Source organism: Pseudorca crassidens, chromosome 7, assembly GCF_039906515.1.
Source record: "Pseudorca crassidens isolate mPseCra1 chromosome 7, mPseCra1.hap1, whole genome shotgun sequence".
NCBI classification, from domain to species: domain Eukaryota; kingdom Metazoa; phylum Chordata; class Mammalia; order Artiodactyla; family Delphinidae; genus Pseudorca; species Pseudorca crassidens.
In genome coordinates, this window is record NC_090302.1 from 75328362 (window position 1) to 75356235 (window position 27874).

A 27874-nucleotide genomic window follows, 5' to 3' on the forward strand; every position below is an offset into this window, starting at 1 on the left:
TCATCAGGTACTGAGCTAAGTACCTTACATAGTCTCACTAAGTCCTCTTTTTTTCTTTTAATTTATTTAAATTTATTTTTGGCTGTGTTGGGTCTTTGTTGCTGCACGTGGGCTTTCTCAAGTTGTGGCGAGTGGGGGCTACTCTTCGTTGCGGTGCACAGGATTCTCATTGTGATGGCTTCTCTTGTTGCGGAGCATGGGCTCTAGGCACATGGGCTTCAGCAGTTGTGGCATAAGGGCTCAGTAGTTGTGGCTCACGGGCTCTAAAGCACAAGCTTGGTAGTTGTGGCGCATGGGCTTAGTTTCTCCGTGGCACGTGGGATCCTCCCAGACTACGGCTCAAACATGTGTCCCCTGCATTGGCAGGTGGATTCCCAACCACTGCACCACCACGGAAGCCCTCATTTAGGTCCTCTTAACAATCATGAGGTTATCATCATGTCCTCATTTCAAATATTTAACAAATGAGCCTCAGAGAGGTTAAGTAACTTCTCCAAGTAGCAAAGCAGGGAATCACACTTGGGCACTGCAGAGTGCTAGTAAGCCTGTATGTAATACTTGCTTCCTTCCCCTCCCTCCAATTCAACAGCACTGAGTACCTGCTACATGGAGGAACTGTCCCAGGAGCTGTGCCACAGGACAACTCTGGTAACTGTTTGGGATGAAATCCAGCTTAACCAACTGAGTGACCACAGGCTGTGTATTATACTTCCTTAAGCTCTAGTCTCCTCATTTGTAAAATGGAATTAAACATACCTGCCTCATAGTGTTGTTGCGATGATAGATTCAGAAAGTCCAGTGGATAGTGTGTGTCACGTGGGGGTGGTGAACTGCTTTTGGTACTTTAACCTGCACCCTGCAGATGACACAAGAAATATCAATTGGTACAATTCCATGTAAAAACCAAAATAGTATTAGAGAAGAGTGACATTCACTGTCTTCCTGTTTGACCTGCAGCACTACAGAGATAGACCATAGAGGTCTCATTTTTAACTTCCAGCATTATATGAAGTTTGGGTTTCTTCTCTGAGAATCTTAGCAATGCAATGAATCAGTCTTCTTCTAGAGAAACCTTTCAACTCAACTATTACATTTATGAATTAATTTTGTTTTCCTGGAGTAAAAGTGTCAATCTTATTTGTTTTTCAGATTAAGGGGTTTAGATTCCTTACACTCTCACTTTCATACTGGACACCTATACTGGGGACCTGGAAGGAATAACTTCAACTTAGATTGTATTAATATTATTATAACAATAATTTAAAAAAAGAATTTACACAAGTATTATCTTATATCTGATATATTAATATAGAAATTAAAAAGTCAAAATGCAGTCCTGGGAGTTAAGCAGACAAAAAAATAAAAAACAAAACAATCAAACCACATATAATTCCAGCATCACACAGAACCTTTAAATATATTTTCTTTCAAAAGAGAAAATCAATTAAAAAAATTGTTTAGATACAACATGACTGTCAGCAGAGCAGGAAGCCAATCAGTCTTTCAATATCATAGCACTGCTTTTCCAAGTAAATAACTGAAAGACACAAAATTTCAAAGATCTTTTATTCAAAATTCTCCATCTAGGAGAAAAGATATATAACAATGTGCACACATGCTTTAATAACTTATTTCACTGTACAACTTGCATCCCATACAATGGTACAATAAATCAGCAAAAGAAAATAATTAGCACTTAAATAATCTATCATGTAAATAGCACTGAATACAGCGTTCAACAAGGTGGAATCTGTACATTTTTTCATGACTGAGCCAGAGCATCTGTCAATCTAGTTGAGTATGTGTCTAAAAATCGAGATGTCCACACCTTTATTAGTGATGTGAAAGGCTATTAGGACCTATGTTGGTTTGGGTTAAATTTGGTGGGTGAGGGCAGAGGGGCTCTATCACTTTTATCCCTTTCTTATAAATACTTTTTCTCTTTAAGTTACTTCCACAGTTTTAAATAAAAATATATTTTATGCTTGTGTATACTATTTTGTCAATACTGTTCTAGCACAGAATTATGTTAATTGGTTATTTTATAGCTAGCAAAATGGTCCAAGCACATTAAGGAAACAAAAGAAATTGACCACTTAGTTCTGCCAAAGTAGCACCTAGTAAAATAGCATGTCAGTAACGTTTCTCCTGCTAGTCCTCCTACGATGCAGGCAAAGAGACGTGGCAACAACTTCAAAAAGATGGGCAGAAATTTAAGGAAGAAGATACTATTCTTGTTCCTGAAAAAAAATCTTACTAGTTAGTATTTCTCTATTGCATTTAATAATCTCGGAGTTATAATGACTGCTAAATCAAAGGAAGACTATACAAGAGGAAAACAAGATAAAAATGAGAGACTAGTGAAATCTGAACTTCTTCCAAGAGATTATATTTTCCAAGAAAAACAAAAGGCACAGGAGGTATACATTTCAATTTGGCTCAAAAATAATGAAAATTAACTGAAAAACTTGGCAATAACTACTGAAACATAAAATCCAATTCTCTACATTTTCTGTGACAGAGCTCAACAAACAAACAGAAAAACACCCTGATTGTGGTTCACCATAATCGGGACTATACATACTGCCTGACGTTTCTACACAGACTGAATCCCAAGGACTAAGTCTGCAAAGTAGGATCGAACAATTGATTTCAATAAAACATCTGCTTGATCAATATTTTCTTTCTAAAACTTAACCTATGTTCAAGCTAACTTCTTTTTGTGGAACTGAAATGATTTGAACGCTCTAATTTTTAGCTGATTGTAGAAGTATTACCGTAATCACCCAAACCAAGGAACACCAAGAGATGGAAAGTCAACTAGTATTATATCTGTGAAAGCTAACTCAGATTTCACTTGGATACTTGTAAACCATGAATCATAAGTTTCAAAAAACAGTAGCTGTGGTCAAGTTTATATCCTATATCTTTAAAAGATAGCAATAATATTTATTATAATTGTAAACATACGTCTGTCTCCCAAGAGAGCACATCTAGGAAAAGGTGCATTTATTGTAACTGCACCTAACATCCCCTTGCAGGCTTTCTGTGACAACTGCAGTGTAACTATCATTTGCTGAGCAGGACTCTAGGGCATAACCCGAGGGAACCATGTCTCCCAATACCACGGAGCTACTTTACCAGCAATTATGATCGGGACGCAATATTAACAAGTTACACATTTAAAAAGTCATTAGAACATCTCGTTCTTGGACACTAGTATAGAAAGGTCTTCCAAAGATAAAGGAATGGAGGCCTGGTTTAATTTTCTCAGCTAGAGCCATTATTATGTTAAGATCGCCCTCTGCTGTTAAATCAAGGTCTATCTTCAGGTTCCGAAGCGATTTAAAGGGCTTTTTCCCCTTCTGCCTACAAATAATAATAAAAAAGAAATTATAATACAGAAAATGTCCAAAGGGAACAAAACAAAAGCAACGTATGAAGGTTTTTCTTCCATTTAGGAGTCTGACTTACGTATCATCTTCTATATATTTTATTAGTGTCAAGGCTTTTCTGTGAAGGACGAGCAGAAACTGTGCAAGGAAAGTACTCCTGAGAGATAGACCGGGTTTCAAATGAAAGACCTGCAGGATAATGAAGCGTTTTTATAAATAATTTGCCCCGTTCTACTTATACACAGCATGTTTCTGTCTCAGCGCTGACAGTGCCTGGCAGATAACTCACGTTAGAGCAGCTAACCACTTCCACAGATGCGCCCTGACACACAGGAGGAGGTGGAGGTACGGGTCTAGGAGTGATCTAACAGTTCTGTTTATCTTTAAGAATTGACTCAAATTTTTCCTTCTGCCTTAGACTATATTCGTGTTCATTTTATTTATTATTAAAAATCATGATATAAGTTACTTCTAGCTGTGTTATTTAAGTTTTTTCTGCCCACATCTTCAAATAAAATTGGAGCTACCAGAGGTGAGCCATGCTTAGACTATGGGGTTTTTAAAATTTATTTATTTATTTATTTATTTTTGGCTGTGTTGGGTCTTTGTTGCTGTGCGCGGGCTTTCTCTAGTTGCGGTGAGCGGGGGGTACTCTTCGTTGCGGTGCTCGGGCTTCTCATCGTGGTGGCTTGTCTTTGTTGCGGAGCATGGGCTCTAGGTGCGCGGGATTCAGTAGTTGCGGCACGCGGGCTCTAGAGTGCAGGCTCAGTAGTTGTGGCGCACGGGCTTAGTTGCTCCACGGCATGTGGGATCTTCCTGGACCAGGGCTCGAACCCATGTCCCCTGTGTTAGCAGGCGAATTCTTTACCACTGCGCCACCAGGAAAGTCCTAGACTATGGTTTTGAGATATTCATATTTTTCTATTCTGGGGGGGTGGGGGTACATGTGTAGTGGTAGAAGGATTTTATTTCTGCTTGGGAAGCATGGAATTACATGATTTGGAATTATCCTTGAACTTTGCAATATGTCACAGACCACAGACCTGGATCCAAAATTCCTAGTCAACCTAACGATTATGTTATTTCAAAGCTACATCTATGACACTATTTCTTGGCCTGATCCCCAGAAAGATAATTATGACAAATCTCTGTTACCTTAAGAAATAAGACCCATATAATCTAAAATTTTCTTCAAAATCTAGATTTTTTTCAAAGGAATGAGACAATAAAGATGCTATCATGTAAATAAGTTTTAAAGACATTTTTTGCTCAATTAAGGCAAATAAACATTTGTACAATATCCCCCTTACCAAAAGAAAACACCCTTGGGTTATAAGTTAGTGCTTGGAATTAAAATATTTATTATTTGAACTGGGGGATGCTGCATCTTTAATTGTTAATATACAGGCTACTCCCCTCTAACAATTCAGAAGAAAAATAATTTTCACACTTTAGAAAGATCAGAGACTCTACAAAAGGACTTAATTCTAAATTATATTATAGGCAGTGTGGGATATATTGAAAAAGAAAACATGTCATACCATTCACTCTGACAATCTCAGGTTTAACATTTACCTGATCCAGGAAGGCTTTTACTAGAGTGTCTCTGTGTAAGACATCTTGAAAAATATTCCTGTGAAGAAAACAGGACAAATGTTGAAATGATTTCCACAACCTCTCACACCAGCCAATAAATTAAATTCTTAGAAGTGGGATTATAAACATATTTATAAGAATTAGATATATATATTTGAAAATATAAAATACATACTCATTTTAACTCAAGGATACATTTGTCTATTACTGGAGTTTGTCAGGCCACAAAGTAATTATTTTCTCTTAAATAGTATAAGCAGTCCCAGGAAGGGTATGTATGTATCTATCATACACATTATAAAAAAATACCAATTGCCTTAGGCAATTAATAAATATAATTACCAATTCCTGCCATCTCAAAAATATAGAACAGCAACAAAAATAAACACATACCACTACCACCAAAAACCAAAACAAAAGGTTAACTTCACATACTAATAACTTCTAATAAGCAGTTTAGGAAGAAAAAAAGGTAAGAGGACGAATGCTGGGAAACATTCAGGTGGGATTAAGGAACACACACAGATGGTTATCTGCAACGTCTTGATCACTGGGTTTGTATCCACAAGCCCATCATCTGGCAAGTAACATGAACCAGCTACCTAAGAAAATGTTAGCTACACTGGCAATGAGCAGAGTAAGAAGTTAAGTTGTAATTCACAGTGGAGATAATGTTTATCTACCACACAACCTAGGATATAGTAGGTTCTTAAAAAAGACTGTCCCTTTCCCAACCCTCTTTGATCTTTTCTCTTCTTCCTTCCCTTTCCTTGCCTTCTACTTCCCTAAGGAATTTACTGGGATGCTAGGTTATACTCAAGTCAGAGGGTAATATAACATTTACTAAGGTAAGTAATTTTTAACTGAAAAGAAAGACTGAAAATAGCAGGGATCATCATATAACTGACAGGAGTAGCAGGGAGGGAGGTGTGTGCGCAGAGGTAATAGGAAAGTACCTAAAATTTCCTAGTTTTAGCAGATGGGTGTTCCCTACTACAGAAGAAGGAAACTCAGAAGGGGGAAAAATCAGCATTTCACAATTACTGGCTGTCCAACTGGTGGCCAGTGTGGGCACTGACAACAACCTTTCTCTGGCTTTGGAGAGAGAATTCAGCTATTTAAGTCTAGTGTTCTGAATATATCTGTTTCATAAATTGCTTGTATTGGTCATATGTGAATTAGGTGAAGCAAAGTGTTAAAAAATTCCCCCAAAAGCGCTCTCCAGGAGCCCACCAAAAAATAGAAAAAAAAAACCCCAAACACTTTAGGAAAGAAGAAAATGCTTGAAGGATCAGATTAATTTTGAGAATTTTGACACGTGTGCCAAAATTACCTATATGTGAAAACTTCGGGACCTGAAATTCTTATTGTTTTGTTTTCTAAACCAATTCCCCTACATCTTTCAAAGGACTCAACAAGAACACCAGAGAGCTGGGAAAAGCTGGGTCCTAATGAAGCCATCTTTCTGCACCTAGAGACACACGAGGCTGGGGATTCCTTGGACATGGTGTTTCCTTACTATGCTTTTGGGCAACACCTTCTGTCTGACTATTGGTGCTTCACATGTCTGTTGCCTCAGCTCAAAAGTTTTCTTCAAGACACAGGACAGGGTTGCTTGCTCCAATTTTACTGCTGCCTTATACACTCAAACCTGGATTATACTAGTTAACATTTATTGAGCACATTCTATGTGCCAGGCATTTTAAACTGATTAAGGAGAACCCTGATAGTATACTACAATTTCTTTTCCTGATTTCAGAACATCACTTAAGTGTTTTATAATTCAGATTTATCATCTTTTTTTTTTCTAGTTGAGTCCACATTCAACATATTATCATTACTTTTTTTCTTGTTAATTTACTGATCAGACTTTATGGTAAGAAATGAATAACACAATATAAAATGCAAAGTAAAAGAATGCTCTATTAATATATTTTGACAGTTTTGCCATATTTTATATTTATATATCAAGGAAAAACAGACTTAGAATTACCTCTTTAGTTAATAAGGTTCAGTTAATCAGCCTTTTATGACTCTTACACACTAGTCTATAAGCAATGTAAGGAGCTGGGGCTGTCTGGCTGGCCACTATTAACCTTAGCACCAAGTACTGCGCCTAGGGGCTCAATATACATTTGTTAAATAAATACTTATTTTTAAGGACTAATCTAACCTATCTTATGGGAAACACAATTATATTAAGAAAAGCTGACATTTAAGAAAAAACGCTTGATTAACCAAATACTTCTTCCAGTATAATTCTCCTAGTAATGTTTCTTTCCTTTTAAGCAACAAATTGTTTGTTTTCTTTCTACTCATAAAAGATACAGTTTCCTAATATTGCTTAATGACAATATCAAAAAGCAAGGCACGACATACAAATCAGGAGTGAAGCTTTCGTCCGTGTAGATGATGGTATCCTGAGCCATGTCTTCTTCTGAAGTGGCTCTCCAGAATGCTGCCAGCTCTGATCTCATGTATCTACGCTGATTATAAATATGTTCGTGACAGGGTGGCATCTGCTTGACGGTGTTGACGTCCACATCTATGTGTGTGGTGGGATAGGGCGCGTACATGACTTGCCGGAAGGGAAGCACAAAGCTTCCAGTTGAATCCTGTTATAAACGAAAAGAAAATTTACTGAGAGAGGAACCAAGATGGCGGAGTAGAAGGATGTGCTCTCACTCCCTCTTGCGAGAACACCGGAATCACAACTAACTGCTGGACAATCATCGACAGGAACACTGGAACTCATCAAAAAGGATACCCACATCCAAAGACAAAGGAGAAGCCACAATGTGACAGTAGGAGGGGTGCAATCACAGTAAAATCAAATCCCGTAACTGCTGGGTGGGTGACTCACAGACCGGAGAACACTTAGACCACAGAAGTCCACCCACTGGAGTGAAGGTTCTGAGCCCCACGTCAGGCTTCCCAACCTGGGGGTCCGGCAACGGGAGGAGGAATTCCTAGAGAATCAGACTTTGAAGGCTACTGGGATTTGACTGCAGAACTACAGAACTGGGGGAAACAGAGACTCTACTCTCGGAGGGCACCCACAAAGTAGTGTGCACATCAGGACCGAGGGGTAAGGAGCAGTGACCCCAGGGGAGACTGAACCGGACCTACGTGTTAGTGTTGGAGGGTCTCCTGCAGAGGTGGGGGGTGGCTGTGGCTCACCGTGGGGACAAGGACACTGAGAACAGAAGTTCTGGGAAGTACTCCTTGGCATGAGCCCTCCCAGAGTCTGCCATTAGCCCCACCAAAGAGCCCAGGTAGGCTCCAGTGTTGGGTTGCCTCAGGCCAAACAACCAACAGGGAGGGAACCCAGCCCCTCAGCAGTCCGGTGGATTAAAGTTTTACTGAGTTCTGCCCACCAGAGCAACAGTCAGCTCTACCCACCACCAGTCCTTCCCATCAAGCCTCTTAGATAGCCTCATCCACCAGAGGGCACACAGCAGAAGCAAGAAGAACTACAGTCCTGCAGCCTGTGGAACAAAAACCACATTCACAAAAAGCCAGACAAGATGAAAAGGCAGAGGGCTGTGTACCAGATGAAGGAACAAGATAAAACCCCAGAAAAAGAAAATTTACTGTCTTTTACGCCAAAAGGTATGAAGAGCTATCTTTTAATTAAAAAAAAAACAGCTGGCTTTAACTTAGCAAATACAGCTCTAGAAATTTATCCTGGACAATGAATCATGATTGTGTGCCAAATTCCAGTGATGTGTGTGTTATAGCACTGGGTTAGATAGTAAAACGCCAGAAACAACCTAAGTATCCAAAAAGAGAAGTGATTAAATAAATAAAAATGTTTTATTGCTTAGCTGCTAAAAATTAAGTTGCCAATGTTTATGTGTTCATATTGAAAGATGTTCACAATACAGTGTGAAAAAGGAAGTTAAAACATGCGGAGTATAATCTAATTTTTTGGGGGGGAGGGGAAGATATGAAAAAAACACTAACAGAAGAAAAAAAGACCAGAAAGATATATGCCAAATATTAACAGGGGTTATTCATTGGATTATGAGATTACAAGTGACTTTTTACATTCTTCTTGATTATTCATATATTCTGTTAAGTCTCAATGAATATGTATTTTTACAGTAAGTAAAAAATGTACTTCTTTCCAGGTATAGTCACTAGGTAGCCAGCTGCCATATAACAAGTACCTATTGTTATAATGTCAAAGTATTCTCTGGGAAGCTATACAATTTAAACTTGCCTGGAAAACTCTTAACAAATATTTTTTCATTAAATTATAGTTTCAAGTTTTCCACTATGCATTTGGTATAGGTCCCTTTTAGGGATAAAATTATACAATAAATGAGATGATGCTGAGGAAATAAAAGTACTAAGTACCTTATTATGCCTTTGATAGGAGAAGTTCTAATTTTCAGATTTGTACAATTCAAATCAAAAATGAGTTCCCTTTAAGTAGTTTCTGTATTTAAACAACACTATTATTCTCAGCTCAGAGCATGCACATCATTGAAAATGTAAAAGCTGAAAATAATTTTTATTTGCAACAATTTTTACTATTTTTTTCTTTCATTTTACTATGCCTATATCCTCAAGAAAGCATTCACTCTGAGAGACTCACATAGCCATTAGGAAATCTACTTCTTCGCACCTTTGACTATAATTGAAACATCAATAACAGATTCAATAAAGTGAAGAACAATTCCCCATAATTATTGAAAATAATTGCTTATTTATATTTATCTGTTTTGCTCCTTGAAGAGCAGACTCAAGTAAATAAAGGAAAAATATAAAATAATTTTTCTTTTGTATATATGTGTGTGTATACACACACACACACACATACATACATCCAGGAATTGCTTGAGTCCTGTACACTGCTTCAAGATAGGAAGCAGCTTAACATTTTTTTCAATAAATGAATATGGTACTTTAAACATAGAATGGTAACACAAAAATTCAAATCCGTTCAGTAAAAAAAGAAATGTTCCCATTTAGTTATGGAACCTGATTCAAGCACATATTAAAAAAAAAAATCCTGAGGCCAGACAGGCAGCTACGGGAAACCAGAGAGAAACACAAAGAAAGCTATTCTGTGATGTTTCACAGATACTAACTATAAATTCATATGACATATACTCCATGTTCAGACCTGTGTAAAGGAAGTCAGCTCCTTGGCATATAAACATGAGACACATTAAATGCTAATGTTCAAAATATATGTATAAAGATTCTCAAAAATGATTTAAAAAAATTGGGTTCGGGCTTCCCTGGTGGCGCAGTGGTTGAGAGTCCGCCTGCCGATGCAGGGGACACGGGTTTGTGCCCCGGTCTGGGAGGATCTCACATGCCGCGGAGCGGCTGGGCCCGTGAGCCATGGCCGCTGAGCCTGCGCGTCCGGAGACCGTTGCTCCACAACGGGAGAGGCCACAACAGTGAGAGGCCCGCGTACCGCAAAAACAAAACAAAACAAAACAAAAAATTGGGTTCACCCGTGATAAATGGAAACTATACCTTTAGTAGGCCTTGTACAAAGAGCCCTGACTCGTATTTAAATGATGATTCTGCTTCACATAATCTGGAGCATTTTCTCTCTGCTGGAGTCAGAAAAAGGCATAATGTTCTTACTATCTGTAAGTGAAAATATTTTAGCATTAAAATATGAAGTAAAAAGGTCACTGGTTTGCTTATGAAAGAGATCTGAATAGAAATTTCAATTGTTATTGTCAATAAAATCTATTCTGAGAAATAAGTATTCCATAGTCACCTGGAATAGTCTATGGGATATCACACTTGTTGCTTAAAATAGGTATTCTGTGGTCAAGTAAGTTTGGGAAATGTTAGTAAATTTATTGTATGGTATCTCAAAACCTTTAACATTTGAATACATATTGTGACTCTCCAGGTGACTGAAACAATATGCAGACTTTTTCAAACTTACTTGACCATGGAACCCTTATTCCTAATCTTATATTAGGAAATAATGACCTAATATAATTATTGATTGTATCTCCACCCAGCAACAAGTGTATTTCAAACAAGTAAACCGTTTGGACGAGAAAACTAAATGCAGTTAAATCAAGGAGAATTATGGCTTCTGTTAATAGTTCTATATGTAAAATCCCATTACAATGAATATCTAAGTGTCTAACTCCTTCAACAGAATGAGAATTAATTCTTTCAAATTTAATTTAAAAGAAGCAAGCCATTGGTTGGGGATTAGAAACCTGTCATTCTAACAGGATTTGATCATAGTTCTATTAGGAAAAATAAAAAGCCATCTAACTACCTTGGAATTCAGACTATATTCAGAGTTTTTATATTAGAGCAGTGGTTTTCAAACTAGTGATGGCAACCTTTTCTTAAATTAAAAAGAGAAGAGATAAAAGAGAAGTTATTAAGCTAGAAGAGGATGTGGGATGAGAAAAATGTTTGAAAAACAGAGCCCCAACCATAGAGGCTTTCTCCCTCCAAGAAGCAACTGGGAACGCCCTGTGGAACCTGAAGGCTTTGGAGGACACAAATTGAAAGCTACCTTCCTTGGGTAACAGAAATAATAAGAAGTCACTAGATGCAATATAATAACAGAGGTAAGCTAACCTGTCATAAATGGTTGTACCAGAAATATAATTTTGGTAAATCAAAGGTCAAGTAATTATACAGGGTAGCTTATTATATTACAGAAAAAAATTATAAATATATTTGTCAAGCAAATAATCATTCCTAATATATTTCCTGTGTAAAACTTAGAAAAATTAGGTTTGCTTAAATTGATAGATATGTGCACTTTTCTCTCTCTAATTAATCATCAGTGAAGAAAAGTACAAAATTCCTTAGTTTATTACCTAATGCTTGGAAAGGTAACTGTTCATTAATTATTTATTAACTCATATAGCACTAAAACAAATGGTCACAAATGTTACTGAATAAGATATAACCTCCATCGATCACTTAATAGCAATAGGTTCCTAAAAGGAATAGATTTAGGGGGAAAAGCAAGATAGTGAAATCAAGATGAATGATCAGATACCATTTCTTTGTAATTAGTACCAAAAGTACATGGCTATCTTCACATTTATTAAAGATAACATTAGGAAATAGAAGACAAATATTTTTAAAAACATCTGACCTTAAAATATCCTCAAAACCATTTATACAGTACTGAGACAAGTATTTATGAATTACCACAATGAAACTGATAAATGACTTCCTATTCAAACAGTTTACTTTAAACTCATTTTTGCCACAGGGTGTCACAGTAATTTGGTCAGATTATATTGCCTCCTTATACTATTAGATCATCTTGATGGCAACCTAACCTTTAAATTACAATCCATAATATGTTAGCAGTTTTAAAAAGTCAGATCGTTTGCTGGTTTATAAAATAAATTACCTTATTTACTTTCTCCGCACTGCTACCTACTACAACAGAACAGCCACAGGTCTGCAAGTGGGAGCTGATGGCACTATAAATTGAAAAAAAAAAAAAAAAAAAAGATTAAAAACACTGACTGTAAAACAATTTCACAAACTAAAAAAAAAAATAATAAAGTGAGCTTCAAATAACTCTGAATAGCTTTACATGATGAACACCAAAACTCTGATTATAATGTCATCTTTTATTTCTATAGTACTTTGCATTTTCCACCACATGCCTCTCACAGATTCTATTTGAACCTTAAAACAATGCAGTTAGTAAAATATTACCATTTTATCGTGGAAGAAACTGAGGTGTAGAGAGGTTAAGTGGTTAATTTAAAGTCAAATGGGATTAAAAATAACATGAATGGCTGACACTGATCAGAATCAGGACTAATGAGCCCCTGATTCAAGCCATGTAAGGCCTGGAGATTAAACAAACTCACGCCTCTAAGACTCCATCATGCACCTAAAGGAGAAGACTGTAGACATAAAAGCAAATACTTTATCCTTTCACTCCTTATTTTTTAAAATAAAATTTTGTGATAATCTGTAATTGTAAAGAAACACTCAAGTAGGAGATGAGATTATACATGTAGACGCAGTACTCAGTTAAGGGACTTAGCACACAGGCACTCAATAAATACTGGCTATTATTATTGTTATTATCATTTTCTTAGAAGAAATATAAATAGAAAATGTAAGCTATTAGCTATTATTATGTGCTTATATGTGCCATGCACTGTTTTAAATGCTTAATATGATTTATCTCACTCAAGGCTTAAAACAATCCTATGAAGTAGGTACTACTAATATTCCCATTTTATAAATGAGGTAATGGAGGAACAGAGAGTTCAGGTGGCTTGCCCAGGGTTACACAGCAGTAAGCCAGGAAGTCTGGTTTTAGAGCTCACACTTTTAAGCACTGAAATCTGTTGTAAAATGGAAAGGATCAGTACAAATATGAATAATTGTCTTTTCTAGGCCGAAATAAGTCTATCTACAATGCAACTTAATTTGAAAGGATTCTTAGTTTCAGCTTTAATGAGAAGAAAAACAAGAAACCGGAACCAAACAAGGGTCCAAGAATTCTTGCCTGAGTACTACGGAAATTCAGCTTCTTTAAATATTAAATAGAGTAACATCAAATATATCATAGGCATGTGATAAGTAAAGAAGTAACACAAAACTAAGCAATGGTTCAAATATGCATTTTTGACCCTAGAATAATGAAGGTAGGCATTCTGTTATTATTTTCTTCCTTCCCAATTTTGTCACAGGTGAGCGTAAGATTTGCATCTGCTTCACCCAGCTTTTACAAAAAGAAACAAAATTCTTACTTGAGAAGAAAGCCTTCATGACAACTGTCACCAATATCATCATCATTGAGAACTGTATCAGCTATCTAAAATGAACCAAAAAAAAAAAAATTTATTCTGGCTGTAACAAAACGCTGAAATAACACTTTTAATAGACAAGTTTTCTGAAGTCTAGGCTCAATATAACACACTGCCCTCATTTCTGAGCATCACAAATCCCCATAAAACAATCTGTGTGCGTCACTATAAACTTGCAGAACAAATGATGTGAAAGCTGGTCAGACAGCTTAAGCAACAATGTTTACAAGAACAATTTCCTCTTCTGAGCTGTCACAATCAGGAGACACATCTTAATTACCAAGTCAGGGAGCAACAAAAATAGTTTCCTAAAGATTTCTCTATACATGCATAGTGTGTAATTCCTAATGTCCTCAACAAATGAATGATTAAGGAAATCAGATTAGTGAAGGTGAGTGAACTTCCATTAACTGCCAGTGATTCGCACACTGCTTTGTTACAAAAAGTACTGCATTAAATACTGACTGATTCTCTAAGGTCTGAAATTCTCCTGCTTAGGAAATGCAAAAGTGGAGAAATTAACTTCATGAATTTAATTTTATCATATTACCATTACTGACCAAAAAGCCTCTGGCCATAAAATTCAGGATTTTAAGTGTGTTTGTTAAAGTGGCTAATAATTCATATGAACAGTATATATGACAAAAAAATGTATATTACTAAAATTAGAATATTACTAATACACATCATAGTAATATCCTATTTAACGTTACAAGTGAGAACTTACATCTATTTCTTCAGGGACACTGTGGGATTTCATAGATGAAAGCAGTTCCATGACAGGAATTACCTCTCCAGTAAGCATTGGAATAATACTCTGACCCTGCATAAAAAAGTAAAATGACGTGAAGAAAAATCACACAATATAGGATAAAGTGGGCAATAAAAAACTGAAAGCAAAGAATAACACCCTTTGATAGAAATACTTGATAACTTGTTCAAACAGCCCCAAACAAGTCTACTACTCCAAAATATTTCTATTTCTAAAGGATTTACATGTTGTTTAAAACTCCTTTTCATTCTTCCAGGAATAATTTTCTTTTTTTCTCTTTTTTTTTGGCTGCACCATGCGACATGCGGGATCTTAGTTCCCCAACCAGGGATCGAACCCATACCCCCTGCATTGGGAGAACGAAGACTTTTTTGTTGTTGTTAATTAAATATCTTTATTATGGGAAAGTTTCCCATATCCCATAGTATGCCTAGAATATGTTACTCATTAAAAGTATACAGTTTTTTTTTTTTTTTTTATTGGGGCTACAGTTGTTTTGCAATGTTGTGGGAGCATGGAGTCTTAATCACTGAATCGCCAGGGAAATCCCAGGAATAATTTTCTTTAGTCAGAATGGAATCATTGGTTTATCATTTACACAAAATAATTAAATCACCACACCAAATTTAGAAACGTTCTCCTTTGAAATTTTGAGATATAAGAACTTTTGTTAATCAAAGGTCACTGATGCATTTTATATTAAAAATGAGGAAAGCCAAGCAAAAAAAGGCTTTGAAATCCTCAGCAGATAACTCAGTAGTAAAGTGTGAATCAATACTCAATCTCAGGACTTCCATGGTGGTCCAGTGGTTGGGATTTCGCCTTCCAATGCAGGGGGTGCAGGTTCGATCCCTGGTCACGGAGCTAGGATCCCACATGCCTCGCGGCCAAAAAACCAAAACATAAAACAGAAGCAGTGTTGTAACAAATTCAATAAAGACTTTAAAATTGGTCCACATCAAAAAAAAAAAAATCTAAAAAAAACCCCTCAATCTCTACATTCATAATAAGGTATAATCTACCCAAATGCAAATCAAAGTCATAACATATATTTTTAAGAATCAATAAGGCAGACAAATTTCCTTCAGTGTTCTTTCAAGGTAATGCTACTACTTATTACATCTCAAAGATGTAATTTTAAAACCTGCAGTTTCTAGAATGAAATTGAAAATTCAGTACAGAACACCACACATATAAAGTGTCTCAAACACGGGTGCTCCCTCATTTATTCACTGCCACCACCACTCCCCCAAAATGTTTTGCCCATCCTGAATATGTAAACTTTTAGAGGCAGATGAAATTGTCATATGTCTATCAATTTTTAGCTACGCATGTTTTAAAATCACCTATTATTTAAGGTCTAACAATAAAACTTTCCCCCTCGTTCACGTTTTATGAAATGATTATATTCAAACTCTTTACATGCATATTCAAATTAGAACCTCTGTCATCCTTGCAGTCAGTCCATTTTTTGAGTGACCAAACCTAGTTTTCAGAGCCCCTTATCATATAAGTTGCTTCAGAATTTAAATGTGATGCTGTCTCTGGAAATTTTATCCTAATAGGCCCCCTTGCATCACACAGGAGGTTTTATTATTTAAAAAAAAAAAATCCATCCCTGTAGTAACTTACAAACATAAAACCACTCATTGTTTTTGCTTTTCAAAGTAAGTTTTTAAATGTCTGCTTACAATTACAACAATCAATACATGCAATTCAAGAAGATTAATAACTGAAGCTGCGTTAAATTTGCTTCCTTGTAAAATGATTTTACCAGATGACAGCTATAAGCATCTAAAACTAGCACTGATTAAAGTTGTTTTAGACTAAGTATCATCCTCAAACAGTATTTATTGTTCAAAATAAAGTCACTGCAAGCACATGATATGAGATTTGCAAGAACTCGATTATCAGGTGACTCCTCCTTTTCAGAAAGGATAGTTATGGGAAAATACCTCCCCTTAGGTGTAGGCATATATATAGTATGTCATACACAGCATCTCAGACATTTATCATCATAAGCAAATGGCTATGCTCATTGAAGCTTAACAACAATGACAAATCCTAGACGGCTGAACACAGAAGAGGCTCTAAAAGAAAATGCTTCCAGTTATTTCCTCCTTGGACTTCTCTAACTTGAACTTTTCAGCAGGTGAACGTTTCCCCTTTAAAAACCTCCAGTTTGTCCAAGTATACTTTCCTCTTGACATAGAAGGGATAGGATAACATTTTCAAGAAAAGCCCTTAAACGAGAAATAAACCTAAATGTTAATAGTGGTCAACTTTATAAGTACAGGTTTCTGGTTTGAAAAAAAATCCCAGAAAAAGTAGAATTTTACTGGGTCTTAAATTTCGTTATTTTGAGATAACTCTACTAGTTACTCCGTAACTAGCAGGTACATCTAGAAGTTGGTGAAATTCATCCCATTCCTTGGCACCCTGCTTACTGACCAGCAAGCAAAGGCTGGGCTTCTCTGAGTAAAGGGAAACATTTCCTTGTAAGTCTTAGAACTTGCCCCATAATTACCTCCTTCTGACTTTTGTAAAAGTTATTTACAAAAGTACAAACTTAACAGTTTTGTAAAGAAGATTATTTTATAGGGTTTTGTATTTCCCTTGTTCATGTTCCTGTATTTTGACAAACTTTTAGAAAAAGTTATTGTTTAAAATATCATTTGTCTCAGGCAGGCTAAAGAGAACCAGGAAGAAGGCTTGTTTAGACTGGAGTTTTAACAGAGGAGCAAGGAGGGTGGCCAGAAGCAATGAAAGTAAAAGCAAAGAACACTTTTTCCTTTGGGGATTCGCCTTCCAAACGCCTCTGCCCTAGGCTGAAATGTTTGCAATTAATTTCCATAAGGGAAGCCATACCCTTGCAATCATGCTTCTCAAACCCTGGTGCCTGCTCCCTAAGGATGTTCAAAACCATGGGATAAACACAGCATGTTTTCCTGGAGACTTGATACCACTGGAAGCCCAAGTGGTAAGAAGGTGAGGAATATCACCGGCAAACTGTAATATTAAAACAAAAAGATATATCACGGAATAAAATGTAAGTTGCATGAGTTTTAAAGATATAACACGAGACTTCAAAGAAATATTATGCTTAGAGCTGTGTCTGTACCCCCAGATACTTTAGGGGCACTCACTCTCCTGTTACAACTACTTCTGTGGAAATGTTTGAGAAGCAATACCTTAAAAAAAAAAAATAAAACTCATATAGAATTTAAAATTTTTACTATGAACAAGTTATCCAAAACTTATCCCATGCAAACAGAAAAAAAGGGAAGCAAAATATTAATTTGTGGATGCAATTATTATTATCCTTTACCTATTTAACTCTTCAGGTCTAAGATATGGAAATTTTCATCCAGTTTATTCCATTTATCTCCATAAAGATTCTGTTCGTGCTCAGGCTCACTCTGTCAAACTAGTAATGTCTTCAAGGCCTTAACAGAAGCAGCCCTTAGCTTTATACAGACATAGGTAGTGGGTTTGGCAGTGTCTTGTAATATGCAATCTGCACCTTACCTGATCTTCCATTCTCTCTGTGCCTTCCAAGACGATCTTCTGGACATTTTCTTGCCTTTCCTGAGAGAGAGAAAATTCATTAAAATAAAAAAAAACACAACATTTTGATACTTGTTTATTTTTCACAATACAGTTAAATGGCAGACATCTTCTTGGGTAATTTAGTTCATGGGAACAACATGTTCCACTTTAGGGCAAAAAAAAAAGGGGGGGGGATTAACGCAACAAATCCATGCTCTCACAGACAATATGAAATAAAATAAAAACACCCTTTTTATCTGCAGTTAAAAACAGATAATGTGACAGAAAGAGTCAATGTAACATCTGTGTAGTTTCACAAAGGAAACTAATGATTTGTACTTTTCAAATTAGATAAGATCCAGACGAATCTAGTGACTATACAGCTTCCAGATTTTACTTCATTTTTTTTTTTTTTTTTTTTTTGCGGTATGCGGGCCTCTCATTGTTGTGGCCTCTCCCTTTGCGGAGCACAGGCTCCGGACGCCCAGGCTCAGCGGCCATGGCTCACGGGCCCAGCCGCTCCGCGGCATGTGGGATCTTCCCAGACTGGGGCACGAACCCGTGTCCCCTGCATCGGCAGGCGGACTCTCAACCACTGCGCCACCAGGGAAGCCCAGCTTCCAGATTTTAAATGATTTTCATAAGCACGTGAGAAGAAAGGAGGCAAGCCTGCAAACACAGTAAAAAAAAACTCTTCTTTTAAAAGATACTATTTTTCCTTACTATTTGGTAAAAGCCTTATAAAATCAGTAAGGCTTTAGTGGACTTCCACGTTAGTATCAAACTGCAAAGCAGAAAGGAGAATTAAATTTGTTCTTCTCATCTGCCAAAATTACAGTATATGGAAATATAATTATCATTATATATTAAACTATAAGATTAGGGGACAACAATGATTTCCTCTACCTCAATCTACAAAATTAAAAGGAATATCTCCTGAAAACCATTTGGCCCAAAGTCTTCAATTTACAAATTTGGGAACTTGGCAAAGAAATTAAAGGGACCAAAGGTTATTTGGGCAAAGGCTTAGGAAACTATTGTTCTGAACTGCTTACGCCCACACAGTGGTAAGTGAAAGACAGGGTCATGCAATGCAGAAACAAAAAGCTTTTAGAGTCAAAGGCTCCCAAGACAAATCCAGACTCTAAAACTTCTGTTTCCTTATTTCTCTAAGCTTTGGCTTTCTATTTACAATGTGAAGCTATCATCTCCTACTTTGCACAGTTAGAAGACCACAGACATCAGCCTAAGATCTATCGGTACCTAATAGGGTAGAAGCAAATAACAGCTCCTGTTTGAACTTAATTGCACATAATTTCTAAAAATTAGATAAAAATGTATCAGGAGGTAAACTTTCAGTAGCTAGGTTAGCATGCTTAATATGCTTCCAAACCCACTCACCTTGTGCATCCATATCCTTCCCTTCCGGATAATGTGTGTTAATCTATCCACACACACTCTGTGAAGTGGGAGATAGAAACTCAGCTCCGTCTGGGGAAGTATAATTGATAGTCCATAGGTGCTCCTATCCCCATTCCAGTTTCCATCGAAGATTAAGGACACAATAATTACTCCTTTTTCAGACAAGACAAAAAACTTTACGTCTATCGCCCCACTCTCTGCATTTCGAAGGATTTCTCCGTTGAGGGTATGGTTGGCAAGAAAAGTTATTTCTCCATCGCTTAGAAGTAACTGTTCTGTCTTTGGAGCCCAGATGTGCCTTACTCTAGGACCAAGAATATTGTCCCAGTAAGCAAAGGTTGCTGCTAATAAAGGGGATTCACCACTTAAAGCAATCTCTGTCTTGGCAACAGCTGGAGAAGGTGGTGGACAGAGAGTCGACATCACTGCATCCCAACTGTCACATTATCCAAAAGCTCCAAGGTTATCTAAACAATGACAAACAAAACGAGTGATTAGGTTCAGCGATTTTAAGCCATCCATCAAAAACGCATATTTTGGGACTGACATATATACACTACTATATATAAAATAGATAACTAATAAGAACCTACTGTACAGCACAGGGAACTCTACTCAGTACTCTGTAATGACCTATATGGGAAAAGAATCTAAGAAAGAGTGGATATATGTATATGTATAACTGGTTCACTTTGCTGTACAGCAGAAACACAACATTGTAAATCAATTTTACAAAAGAAATAAAGGACATTCTAAGGTCAAAAAAACCCCAAACCCTCAAATGATTTACGTATATGTGGTTTTCTCCTCTTCAGTCAAAACGATTTGGAAGCATGTCTCCTACATGAAAGAGACATTGAACTAGCATGGCAGGTGCATATTAAGTGTTTGCGATATGATGATAATGTACTACCATACATAGTAACATGCCACTTATATTCAGGGCATACACTTAGAAATCCAAAATAATAATGGCCTTAAAAAAAGCCTCTGAACATTAATATAAACTATTATATACTAAAGCTCATAAAATAGATCCTCACTGTTTCTAAACATCCAGCCTATATGCAATTCTAATATGATTGGATATTTGGTTCCTAAACCATAGGAACTAAAGAGAAACAAACTGAGAAAGGGAGGGCTCAGCTAGAGACCATGACACTTCTTGTGGGCTGAACTATGTCCCCCCAAAATATATGTTCAAGTCCTAATAACCCCCTGTATCTGTGAATGTGACCTTATTTGGAAATAGGTGTAATCAAGTTAAGATGGGGTCCTAATCCAATGGCTGGTGTCATTACAAGGAGAAAGATTTGGAGACACACAGACAGGGAAAACAGGGCCATGCGAAGACAAAGGCAGAAACTGGAGTGATGCAGCAACAAGCCATTAAAGTAATGTGAAGGATCTCTGGTAACTATCAGAAGCTAAGATGAGGCAAAGAACGGTTCTTCCGTGGAAACTTCAGAGGAGCATGCTCCTGCCAACACCTTATTTCAGACTTCTAGCTTTCAGAACAGAGAGAGAATACATTTTCCTCATTTTTACATCACACAGTTTGTGGTACTTTACTACAGCAGTCCACACCTGACAGGAGAAAACCTTAAAAGCTGCTAAGAAAAGAAAAAAAAAAAAAAAAAAAGGCAAAAGCTTGCAAGAATACAACAATCTAGAACCATAAGAGAAAATAAGCAAAAAGTTCTCAATGCACTCAGTGATGCTCTTTGGGTAAAGCCCAATATTGGTGTTTAAAATGACAGATAAATACATTTAATATGCTATTCAAGACAGCAGCGTAGCCTTTTATCATTGCAAAGAGAGTTATACTAAACGGGTAAAAAAGCTTTAGTTATTTAAAACATGTAGAGAACTAAATGATTGGATGGGCCCGGTCAACCTTTCAATCTACTGAGAAAACAGAGAAGAGGAACTGCCCAAGGTCACCAAGCCAGGCTGGAATCCAGGTCTCTTGTATATCTTAACCCACCCCATTGTATCACTCTGAAAGTGTACATTCAATGTGATGTTAATGTAAAATGAATCATTCCTGCCTAGTGTTAAAATTGAATACCTATGCATATTCAATACCAATTTCATTTAAACAAGTCTAAAATTGTGGAATCTATTCGTCATATAGTGGTAAAGGATAGTAGTTAATAATAGGTGAACTATGATATATCTATCTTTGCCTGTATGCTTGCTTTGGGAATTAACATTTTATCTGTAACTAAATTCATGTCAAAGTAAACCATTTTACTTAAAGAATTTGATCTACATCTTGTCAGAAGAGTTCAGAGACTGATGAAAAGCAAAAAAAAAAAAAAAACCCAACAAAAACCGACTCTAATTTTAGAGTACTGTATGAGCACTTTTATCATGATGTCAAGAACTGTTATACAGTGCTTGGCAAAACGCTTTACAGTAGGTATGTGGATATGTGCAGAAATGGCTTAACACAAGAACAGTTCTTGTGTATTTTTTATTTTAGAAATTCACTTAGGAAATATTCACTTTTTTAATGTGTTATATCAATTTAATAGACTTAAGAGACTATACTGGGTATAAGTTGTATAGTTTGTTTAAAATATCCACTGTTATGGATACAATTTAAACAGTCAGTTTATAATGGCAGACTATAGGAACATAATCTGAATTGAAACTGTAATGATGTTATGATAATTAACAATAGCAAACTGGAGGCCAAGGAGACGAATTAAGTAGACACAGAGCTATAAAATTATATGGTAACATATTCTTCTTTTGTTCTTCCTTTTTGGATAAAAAAGGTGAATAATCATAAAGGCAATACTGCTACTCAAACATTTCATCATTATGTTGAAAATAAAAACACTTCCTTAAATGGAATTGAGCCCTGGAGCAAATATGGTTAGATTATGGGACAACTTTTTACCTGATTGTGAAAACTCAACTATTATAGACCACTAATTACATTCAATCTCATTGCTAGTATCATTAGAAAGAGAATAAGGGACAAAGGCTATGTTGAATTGTTTAGCTTTAAATCCTGCCAAAAGTCACAGAGGAGTACACTTAGGAGAGTAGTAAAATGAGTCTACTAACACTTAGAGTCATCATCTTTGGTAAAGACAATCCATACATACAGACATGGCTCAAAAAAATCAGTTCAAAACCAAGAGTCTTTTATCTGTATATCTTATTTACATGCAGTGCTGGCTACACCAGACAGTTATCAAACAAAAGCCGTAAGAGTCTTTGAGGGAAGCCAGGATTCAAATTGGGTGACACAGTGGCTTGCCACACTCCTGTAAACAAAAAACAGAGTTCATGAGGATGTACCCAATATACTTCCTGAAAATCATCCAACATATGCAGATGTAAAGATTATACTAATTATCATCTGTTAAAACTGTTAGCACAGGGGTAGTTTTGAAGTTTTGCTTTTTCTTAAACCTTTGCTAAAAATCAGTCATCTCTTCTCTGATTGATATTTAGAAAGTTGGTTGGTCCACTGCTGTTGCAAATCAGAATTCAACCATCATAAGGCCCACACTTCTTGTAACCATGTTTTCTGTTTATTTTCTCCCAGCTCTAAGAGAAGCAGGACCCTAAACCAGCCCACCTTCCAAAACAGGAGCTGCCCAGACCAACTATTGACAGTGATCTGCTTGTAACACCAGATAGTTCGCAACACTTCAAGACTCAGAGGTTAAGTTCATCATATCACTATCAGGCCATCTCTCACAGCTCCAGTTTCTCAAATAGGCAGGCTAACCTACTACTCCTTAGAATTCCTTAATTAAAATAGAGCCCAAGGGCAGGCTTGAAAGATAGGCGTCTCCTCTGGTTTTCTCTCTCTCTGAAAGTAAATTCTGAACTGCTAACAGGGCCAAAGAAAGACACTATTTTATCAACTTTAAAAGGTGGGGAAAAAACACTTTAGCCCCCATGTAACTGTTTCCTTGGAGCAGGTTAGTCCTGGCATAGTGCACAGTCTGCAATGTGGTCTATCACTTCTCTTGTTTTTGTTTCATATGTGTAAAGAGAACAGGCATCATGAGGTAGTTTCCAACTGATTCAGGGCTCTCCTAGACTGCCAAGGTGCTGGCAACAGTGTCTGTGTCACATAACACCATCATACTTCAAGTATTCTGACTCCATATTATTAATTTCCCATATATTGTATTCTTGCTTCTGTGATGTTCCTTTTATGTTAAAAGTTTTCCAATGTCTAAGATCGTATCTAACAGTATTTTCCAATCTCTTTGTACAAATTAAAGTGCCAGATGTATTGTGCCCCCTTGCTCTGAATCACAAGAGAGATGAGAACAGTTTGAATTGAAATTTATCCACTGGCCACAACCAGACTGTTTTAACGAGAGCCTAACAAACTTCATTGTTTCTGAAAGGGCCATGTCTCTCGGGCAAGTGCATGACCTCCCGGTCTCCTGAATACAGAAGCCTGGTGGAGTTCACCGGGGCCAGTCAGACCCTGAATGGTCACAGCAGACGCGTAATCAGTGCACTTCTTTTTGCAACCGATACCATCAGTCAAGTGATGCCCAAGTCATAATGGTCAATTCTTTTAAGTAAGTCTGTGTATCCTTGGAGAAGTGAAGTAAGCAGGTCATGAACCACAGAACGGGAGCAAAAGACAGTCTAGAATTGCTGCCCAAATTTACAAGACAACAGCAATCCTTAGAAACTTCAACTTCTGTAGACTAGTAGTATTACCCCACGCCACGCCGCTTTATCCCCTCTCGGACCCCGACTTGGTACGGAGCAGCCGCGCGCCGCCCACCCTCTGGTTTTCCCCGGGCCAGGCCTCTCGGTGCCCGAGGCTCCTTCCCCTTGAGCCCGCGGCACAGGGGGTCCGACGGGTCCCTCTGAGTGTCACGCCGGGACCCCGAGAAAGAGCCAGCTCGGGGACTGTGGGCGGAAAAACGGACCGACCCCTATCCCCCTGCCTCTGCGCCGCCACTGCCAGAAAGCCCGGATGAAGGCAACTCCACTGGTCGCCGGGCTGAAATTCCCGATGCCGGCTTTCGATCAGGGAAGAGAGCGGCAAAGAGAGGACCAGCCGAGCAGAGCCTTGGCGAGAGCCTCCGCCGCCGCCCCCGCGCGGTCCAGGTACCCGGAGCCCAAACAGCCACCTACACGCCGGCTTCTCACTCACCTACGCGCCACCGCCTGCGCCTCCACCGCCGCCGCCGCCGCCGCCGCCGCCGCCGCCGCCGCCGCCGCCGCCGCCGCCGCCGCCGCCGCCGCCGCCGCCGCCGCCGCCGCCGCCGCCGCGGGCATAGAACCGCAACCGCAGTCCCGCCCCCGCGGCCCTGGCCCCGCCCCCGCGCGCGTTGCGTCCGCGAACCCGCTTCACGCCGTGGTCGTTTCCCGCCTTGTGCTCTTCTCCTGGTAAATTTTATCAGTTCTTTCCTCATTCACCCTTAGCGAATACTGTGAGAGCAAGGGGAGGAGAGAAAGGGCGGGAAAAACAAAGCCACACACCTCCTAAACACACCCCCTGCTCTCGCTAGGCCCCGCCCCCCAAGGAAGAAACCGGGCAGCAGGGATGGCTGACGCGCGAAGCGCCATCTTTCACGCGGGCGGAACAAGTCGCTGTTGCTGCACTACCATTTCCTCGTGGGACACCGTAGGTACGCCTTGGTGTTTTCGAGATGCGATTATACGTAAACGCACGACGTCTGCGCGAGGCGGGGTTCGGGGCGTACTTGCTCTGTCCCTTTGCTCAGTGGCGCGGTCGGTAAATTTAGCGTAAGCTGATAACCAAGATAGTTCCGTTCTTAACGGGGAGGACTTCTGGGCCCCAAGAAAGCAAAGAGTTGGTGGTTGTGAATGATTTTGTTTGTGCTTGGCAGGTAGCAGGCGCTCAACAAATATTTGATGAACGAATGGATTTGGTTTTTTTTAATGACACAGTTCAGTACGCTGTAACTTCACCCCAAGCCTCGTTAGGTAATTTTCTTTCCCACAATATATAGTCACGACAATTTTGTCTTCTTTACATGTAAGCATTTTCTCAAGGATGATTTTCATGTCTTTAAACATCCTATAAGCTAGTTGCACAATGTGGATGAGTTGGGTGGGGGTTTTTTTTCACCTTTGAAAATGTACTTTATTGTTTTGTGATGTGCTGTAAGTTTTTTTTTTTTTTAATCTCCAGTTAAATCAGCCTTTTGGTCTGCAAGTGTATTTTCAGGTTATTCGCTACAGATGAGTGGCACTTAACATTTTTCATCTTTAAAAATCGCGTAGGACATCTTTATCATTCAGAGGAAGAAATACACAAAATAACTCCCTCAAACCTATACCCTCTGCAGAAATAGACCCTTTACCTATGCTTTATGCTTATATCAAACACCAAAAAATCTACCGTTTATCTAGTTCCTACTGTGTCTTTGGTATTGTGCTTCTCAGCCTACATAAAGAATTACGCTCGGGGCTTCCCTGGTGGCGCAGTGGTTAAGAATCCGCCTGCCAATGCAGAGGACATGGGTTTGATCCCTGGTTTGGGAAGATCCCACATGCCACGGAGCAACTAAGCCCATGCGCCACAACTAGTGAGCCTGCACTCTAGAGCCCACGAGCCCCAACTACTGAGACCACGTGCTACAACTACTGAAGCCCACCTGCCTAGAGCCGGTGCTTCACAACAAGAGAAGCCACTGCAATGAGAAGCCCGCACACCACAAGGAAGAGTAGCCCCCGCTCGCCACAACTAGAGAAAGACCGCGCGCAGCAACAAAGACCCAACACAGCCAAAAATAAATAAATAAATAAATTTAAAAAAAAAGAATTACACTCAATCCTCCTAACACATTTAGAATATAGATATTATCATCCCTGTTTTACAGAGGATATGACCAAGGTTCAGAGCGATTATTTACCCAAAGCCACTTAGCTAGCTGATTCAGGCCGGTTTTGCGCAGTTCCAGAGCCCACTGAGTCCTGAGGACACCAGGCTGGTACTGAGTGGATGACAGCCTTTCTCAGAATACCTATGGGGGACAGTACCAACACCTCCAGTTCAGAGTAAGATTGGGACTCAGATTAAGTGCCTAAGAAAGGAATACAGTGCCAAGAACAGTTTTTCCTACTTCAGAATTCTGCCTAGGGACAAAATTTCCCTTGTCTCCAATTCTGGTTTTGTGCAATATCAACCCTAGAACAACTATGCTTCCTAAGAAAGAATCAAACACCAAGGTCTAAATTCTGCATGACCATGAGAATAAGATACATATTGAAAGTGGCTCTGCATGCATGATGCTTTGTAGTGAGTGAATGTGCATTTTCCCCCACACATCTAACTGAACAATTGTTTAGGCATTGTGTAGCAGTAGCTTGTATGTCTTTCAATGGATCAGAGCAGGAAAAATCCAGTCGGAGGGAAAAAGTAGTTGTGACTTAATACTGTGGTTCAGAGTATTTTCATGCTCAAAGGTGTAAAATAGGAAGACAGGTATCCTAGCACACATTGCTTCTTCAGGAAACCAAAAAAAAAAATGATGTTAAGTATGTAGTCATGTGATCCACACTAGCAGCACCAAAGGATGGCTTGGGAGGACTTTAACCCTTAACCCCTCCAAATTCTGTTCATCAGTCCAAATAAACCACCCCAAATAACTATACTGTTTAAGTGAAAATAGGTTTTGCTATTGAAACATATCTTCAAGCAAGAGCCCTAGTTCCCCATTTCCAACCAGGATGATAGGCCTAAGACCCTATTTAGAAATGTTTGAGCTAACCACCAATCCACATATAATTATTGAGCAAATATACAAAAGGGCTTTACCCTAGGGGAGCCGTGGAGCACATGTTGAAGAGCTTGAGCTCTGGCATCAGAGTTGTTGTAAGTATTGTCTCTGCCCTTGATTAGTTATGAGACTTTGGGCAATACTTAACTTCTCTGTGCGTCAGTTTCCTCAGCTGCAAAATGGCAAGCAGAATAATTTCCCGAAGGGTTGTTGTGAGGCTGACCTGAGATCAAGCAAGCTAGTAATTTAAGACAGACAGTCAAGAAATTGGGGCTCTAATCTCAGTAACTATGCAGGGATAACAGAAGCAATAACAAATTACAAACCACGTAAGCAATGTACGTATTTATAATTCCAACAAATAGAATGTCAGAACTCAGAGAACCTTCTTGCTACATCACGAATGTCAGTTATGGTCAGAAAGCCTTTTCCCCATCCTCTTTTTATTAATGTATTTCAGAAATGTGTTATGTGTTGCTTCGGAGCTGGAGCTGAGGACTTGTTGATTACCTCCTATTTACCAAGATTACAGCAAATTAGATTTAACTGGTGAACAGTCTGACTTTGGACATGGAGGAGGAATATTGCTGA

At 38.3% G+C, this 27874-nt stretch overlaps 1 protein-coding gene across 3 annotated transcripts; it reads right to left on the bottom strand.

The window, feature by feature from the left end:
* Positions 1–1552: 1552 nt before the first annotated feature.
* C9orf72 (C9orf72-SMCR8 complex subunit) lies at positions 1553–24746 on the bottom strand. Of its 3 annotated transcripts, none has more exons than XM_067744561.1 (12): positions 24688–24737; positions 22716–22816; positions 19512–19999; positions 18090–18149; positions 14517–14612; positions 13733–13797; positions 12367–12439; positions 10488–10604; positions 7371–7606; positions 4971–5028; positions 3475–3584; positions 1553–3369 (listed from the first exon to the last, which is right to left on the bottom strand). In XM_067744561.1, the coding sequence occupies exons 3-12, from the start codon at positions 19953–19955 to the stop codon at positions 3183–3185; spliced, it is 1446 nt and encodes a 481-aa protein (XP_067600662.1). In that variant the 5' UTR covers positions 19956–19999; positions 22716–22816; positions 24688–24737; the 3' UTR covers positions 1553–3182. The 3 variants fall into 3 exon arrangements, with proteins under 3 accessions (XP_067600662.1, XP_067600663.1, XP_067600661.1); XM_067744562.1 differs by having other exon boundaries at positions 22614–22816; XM_067744560.1 differs by lacking the exon at positions 22716–22816 and having other exon boundaries at positions 24688–24746.
* Between the last annotated feature and the right edge of the window lie 3128 nt (positions 24747–27874).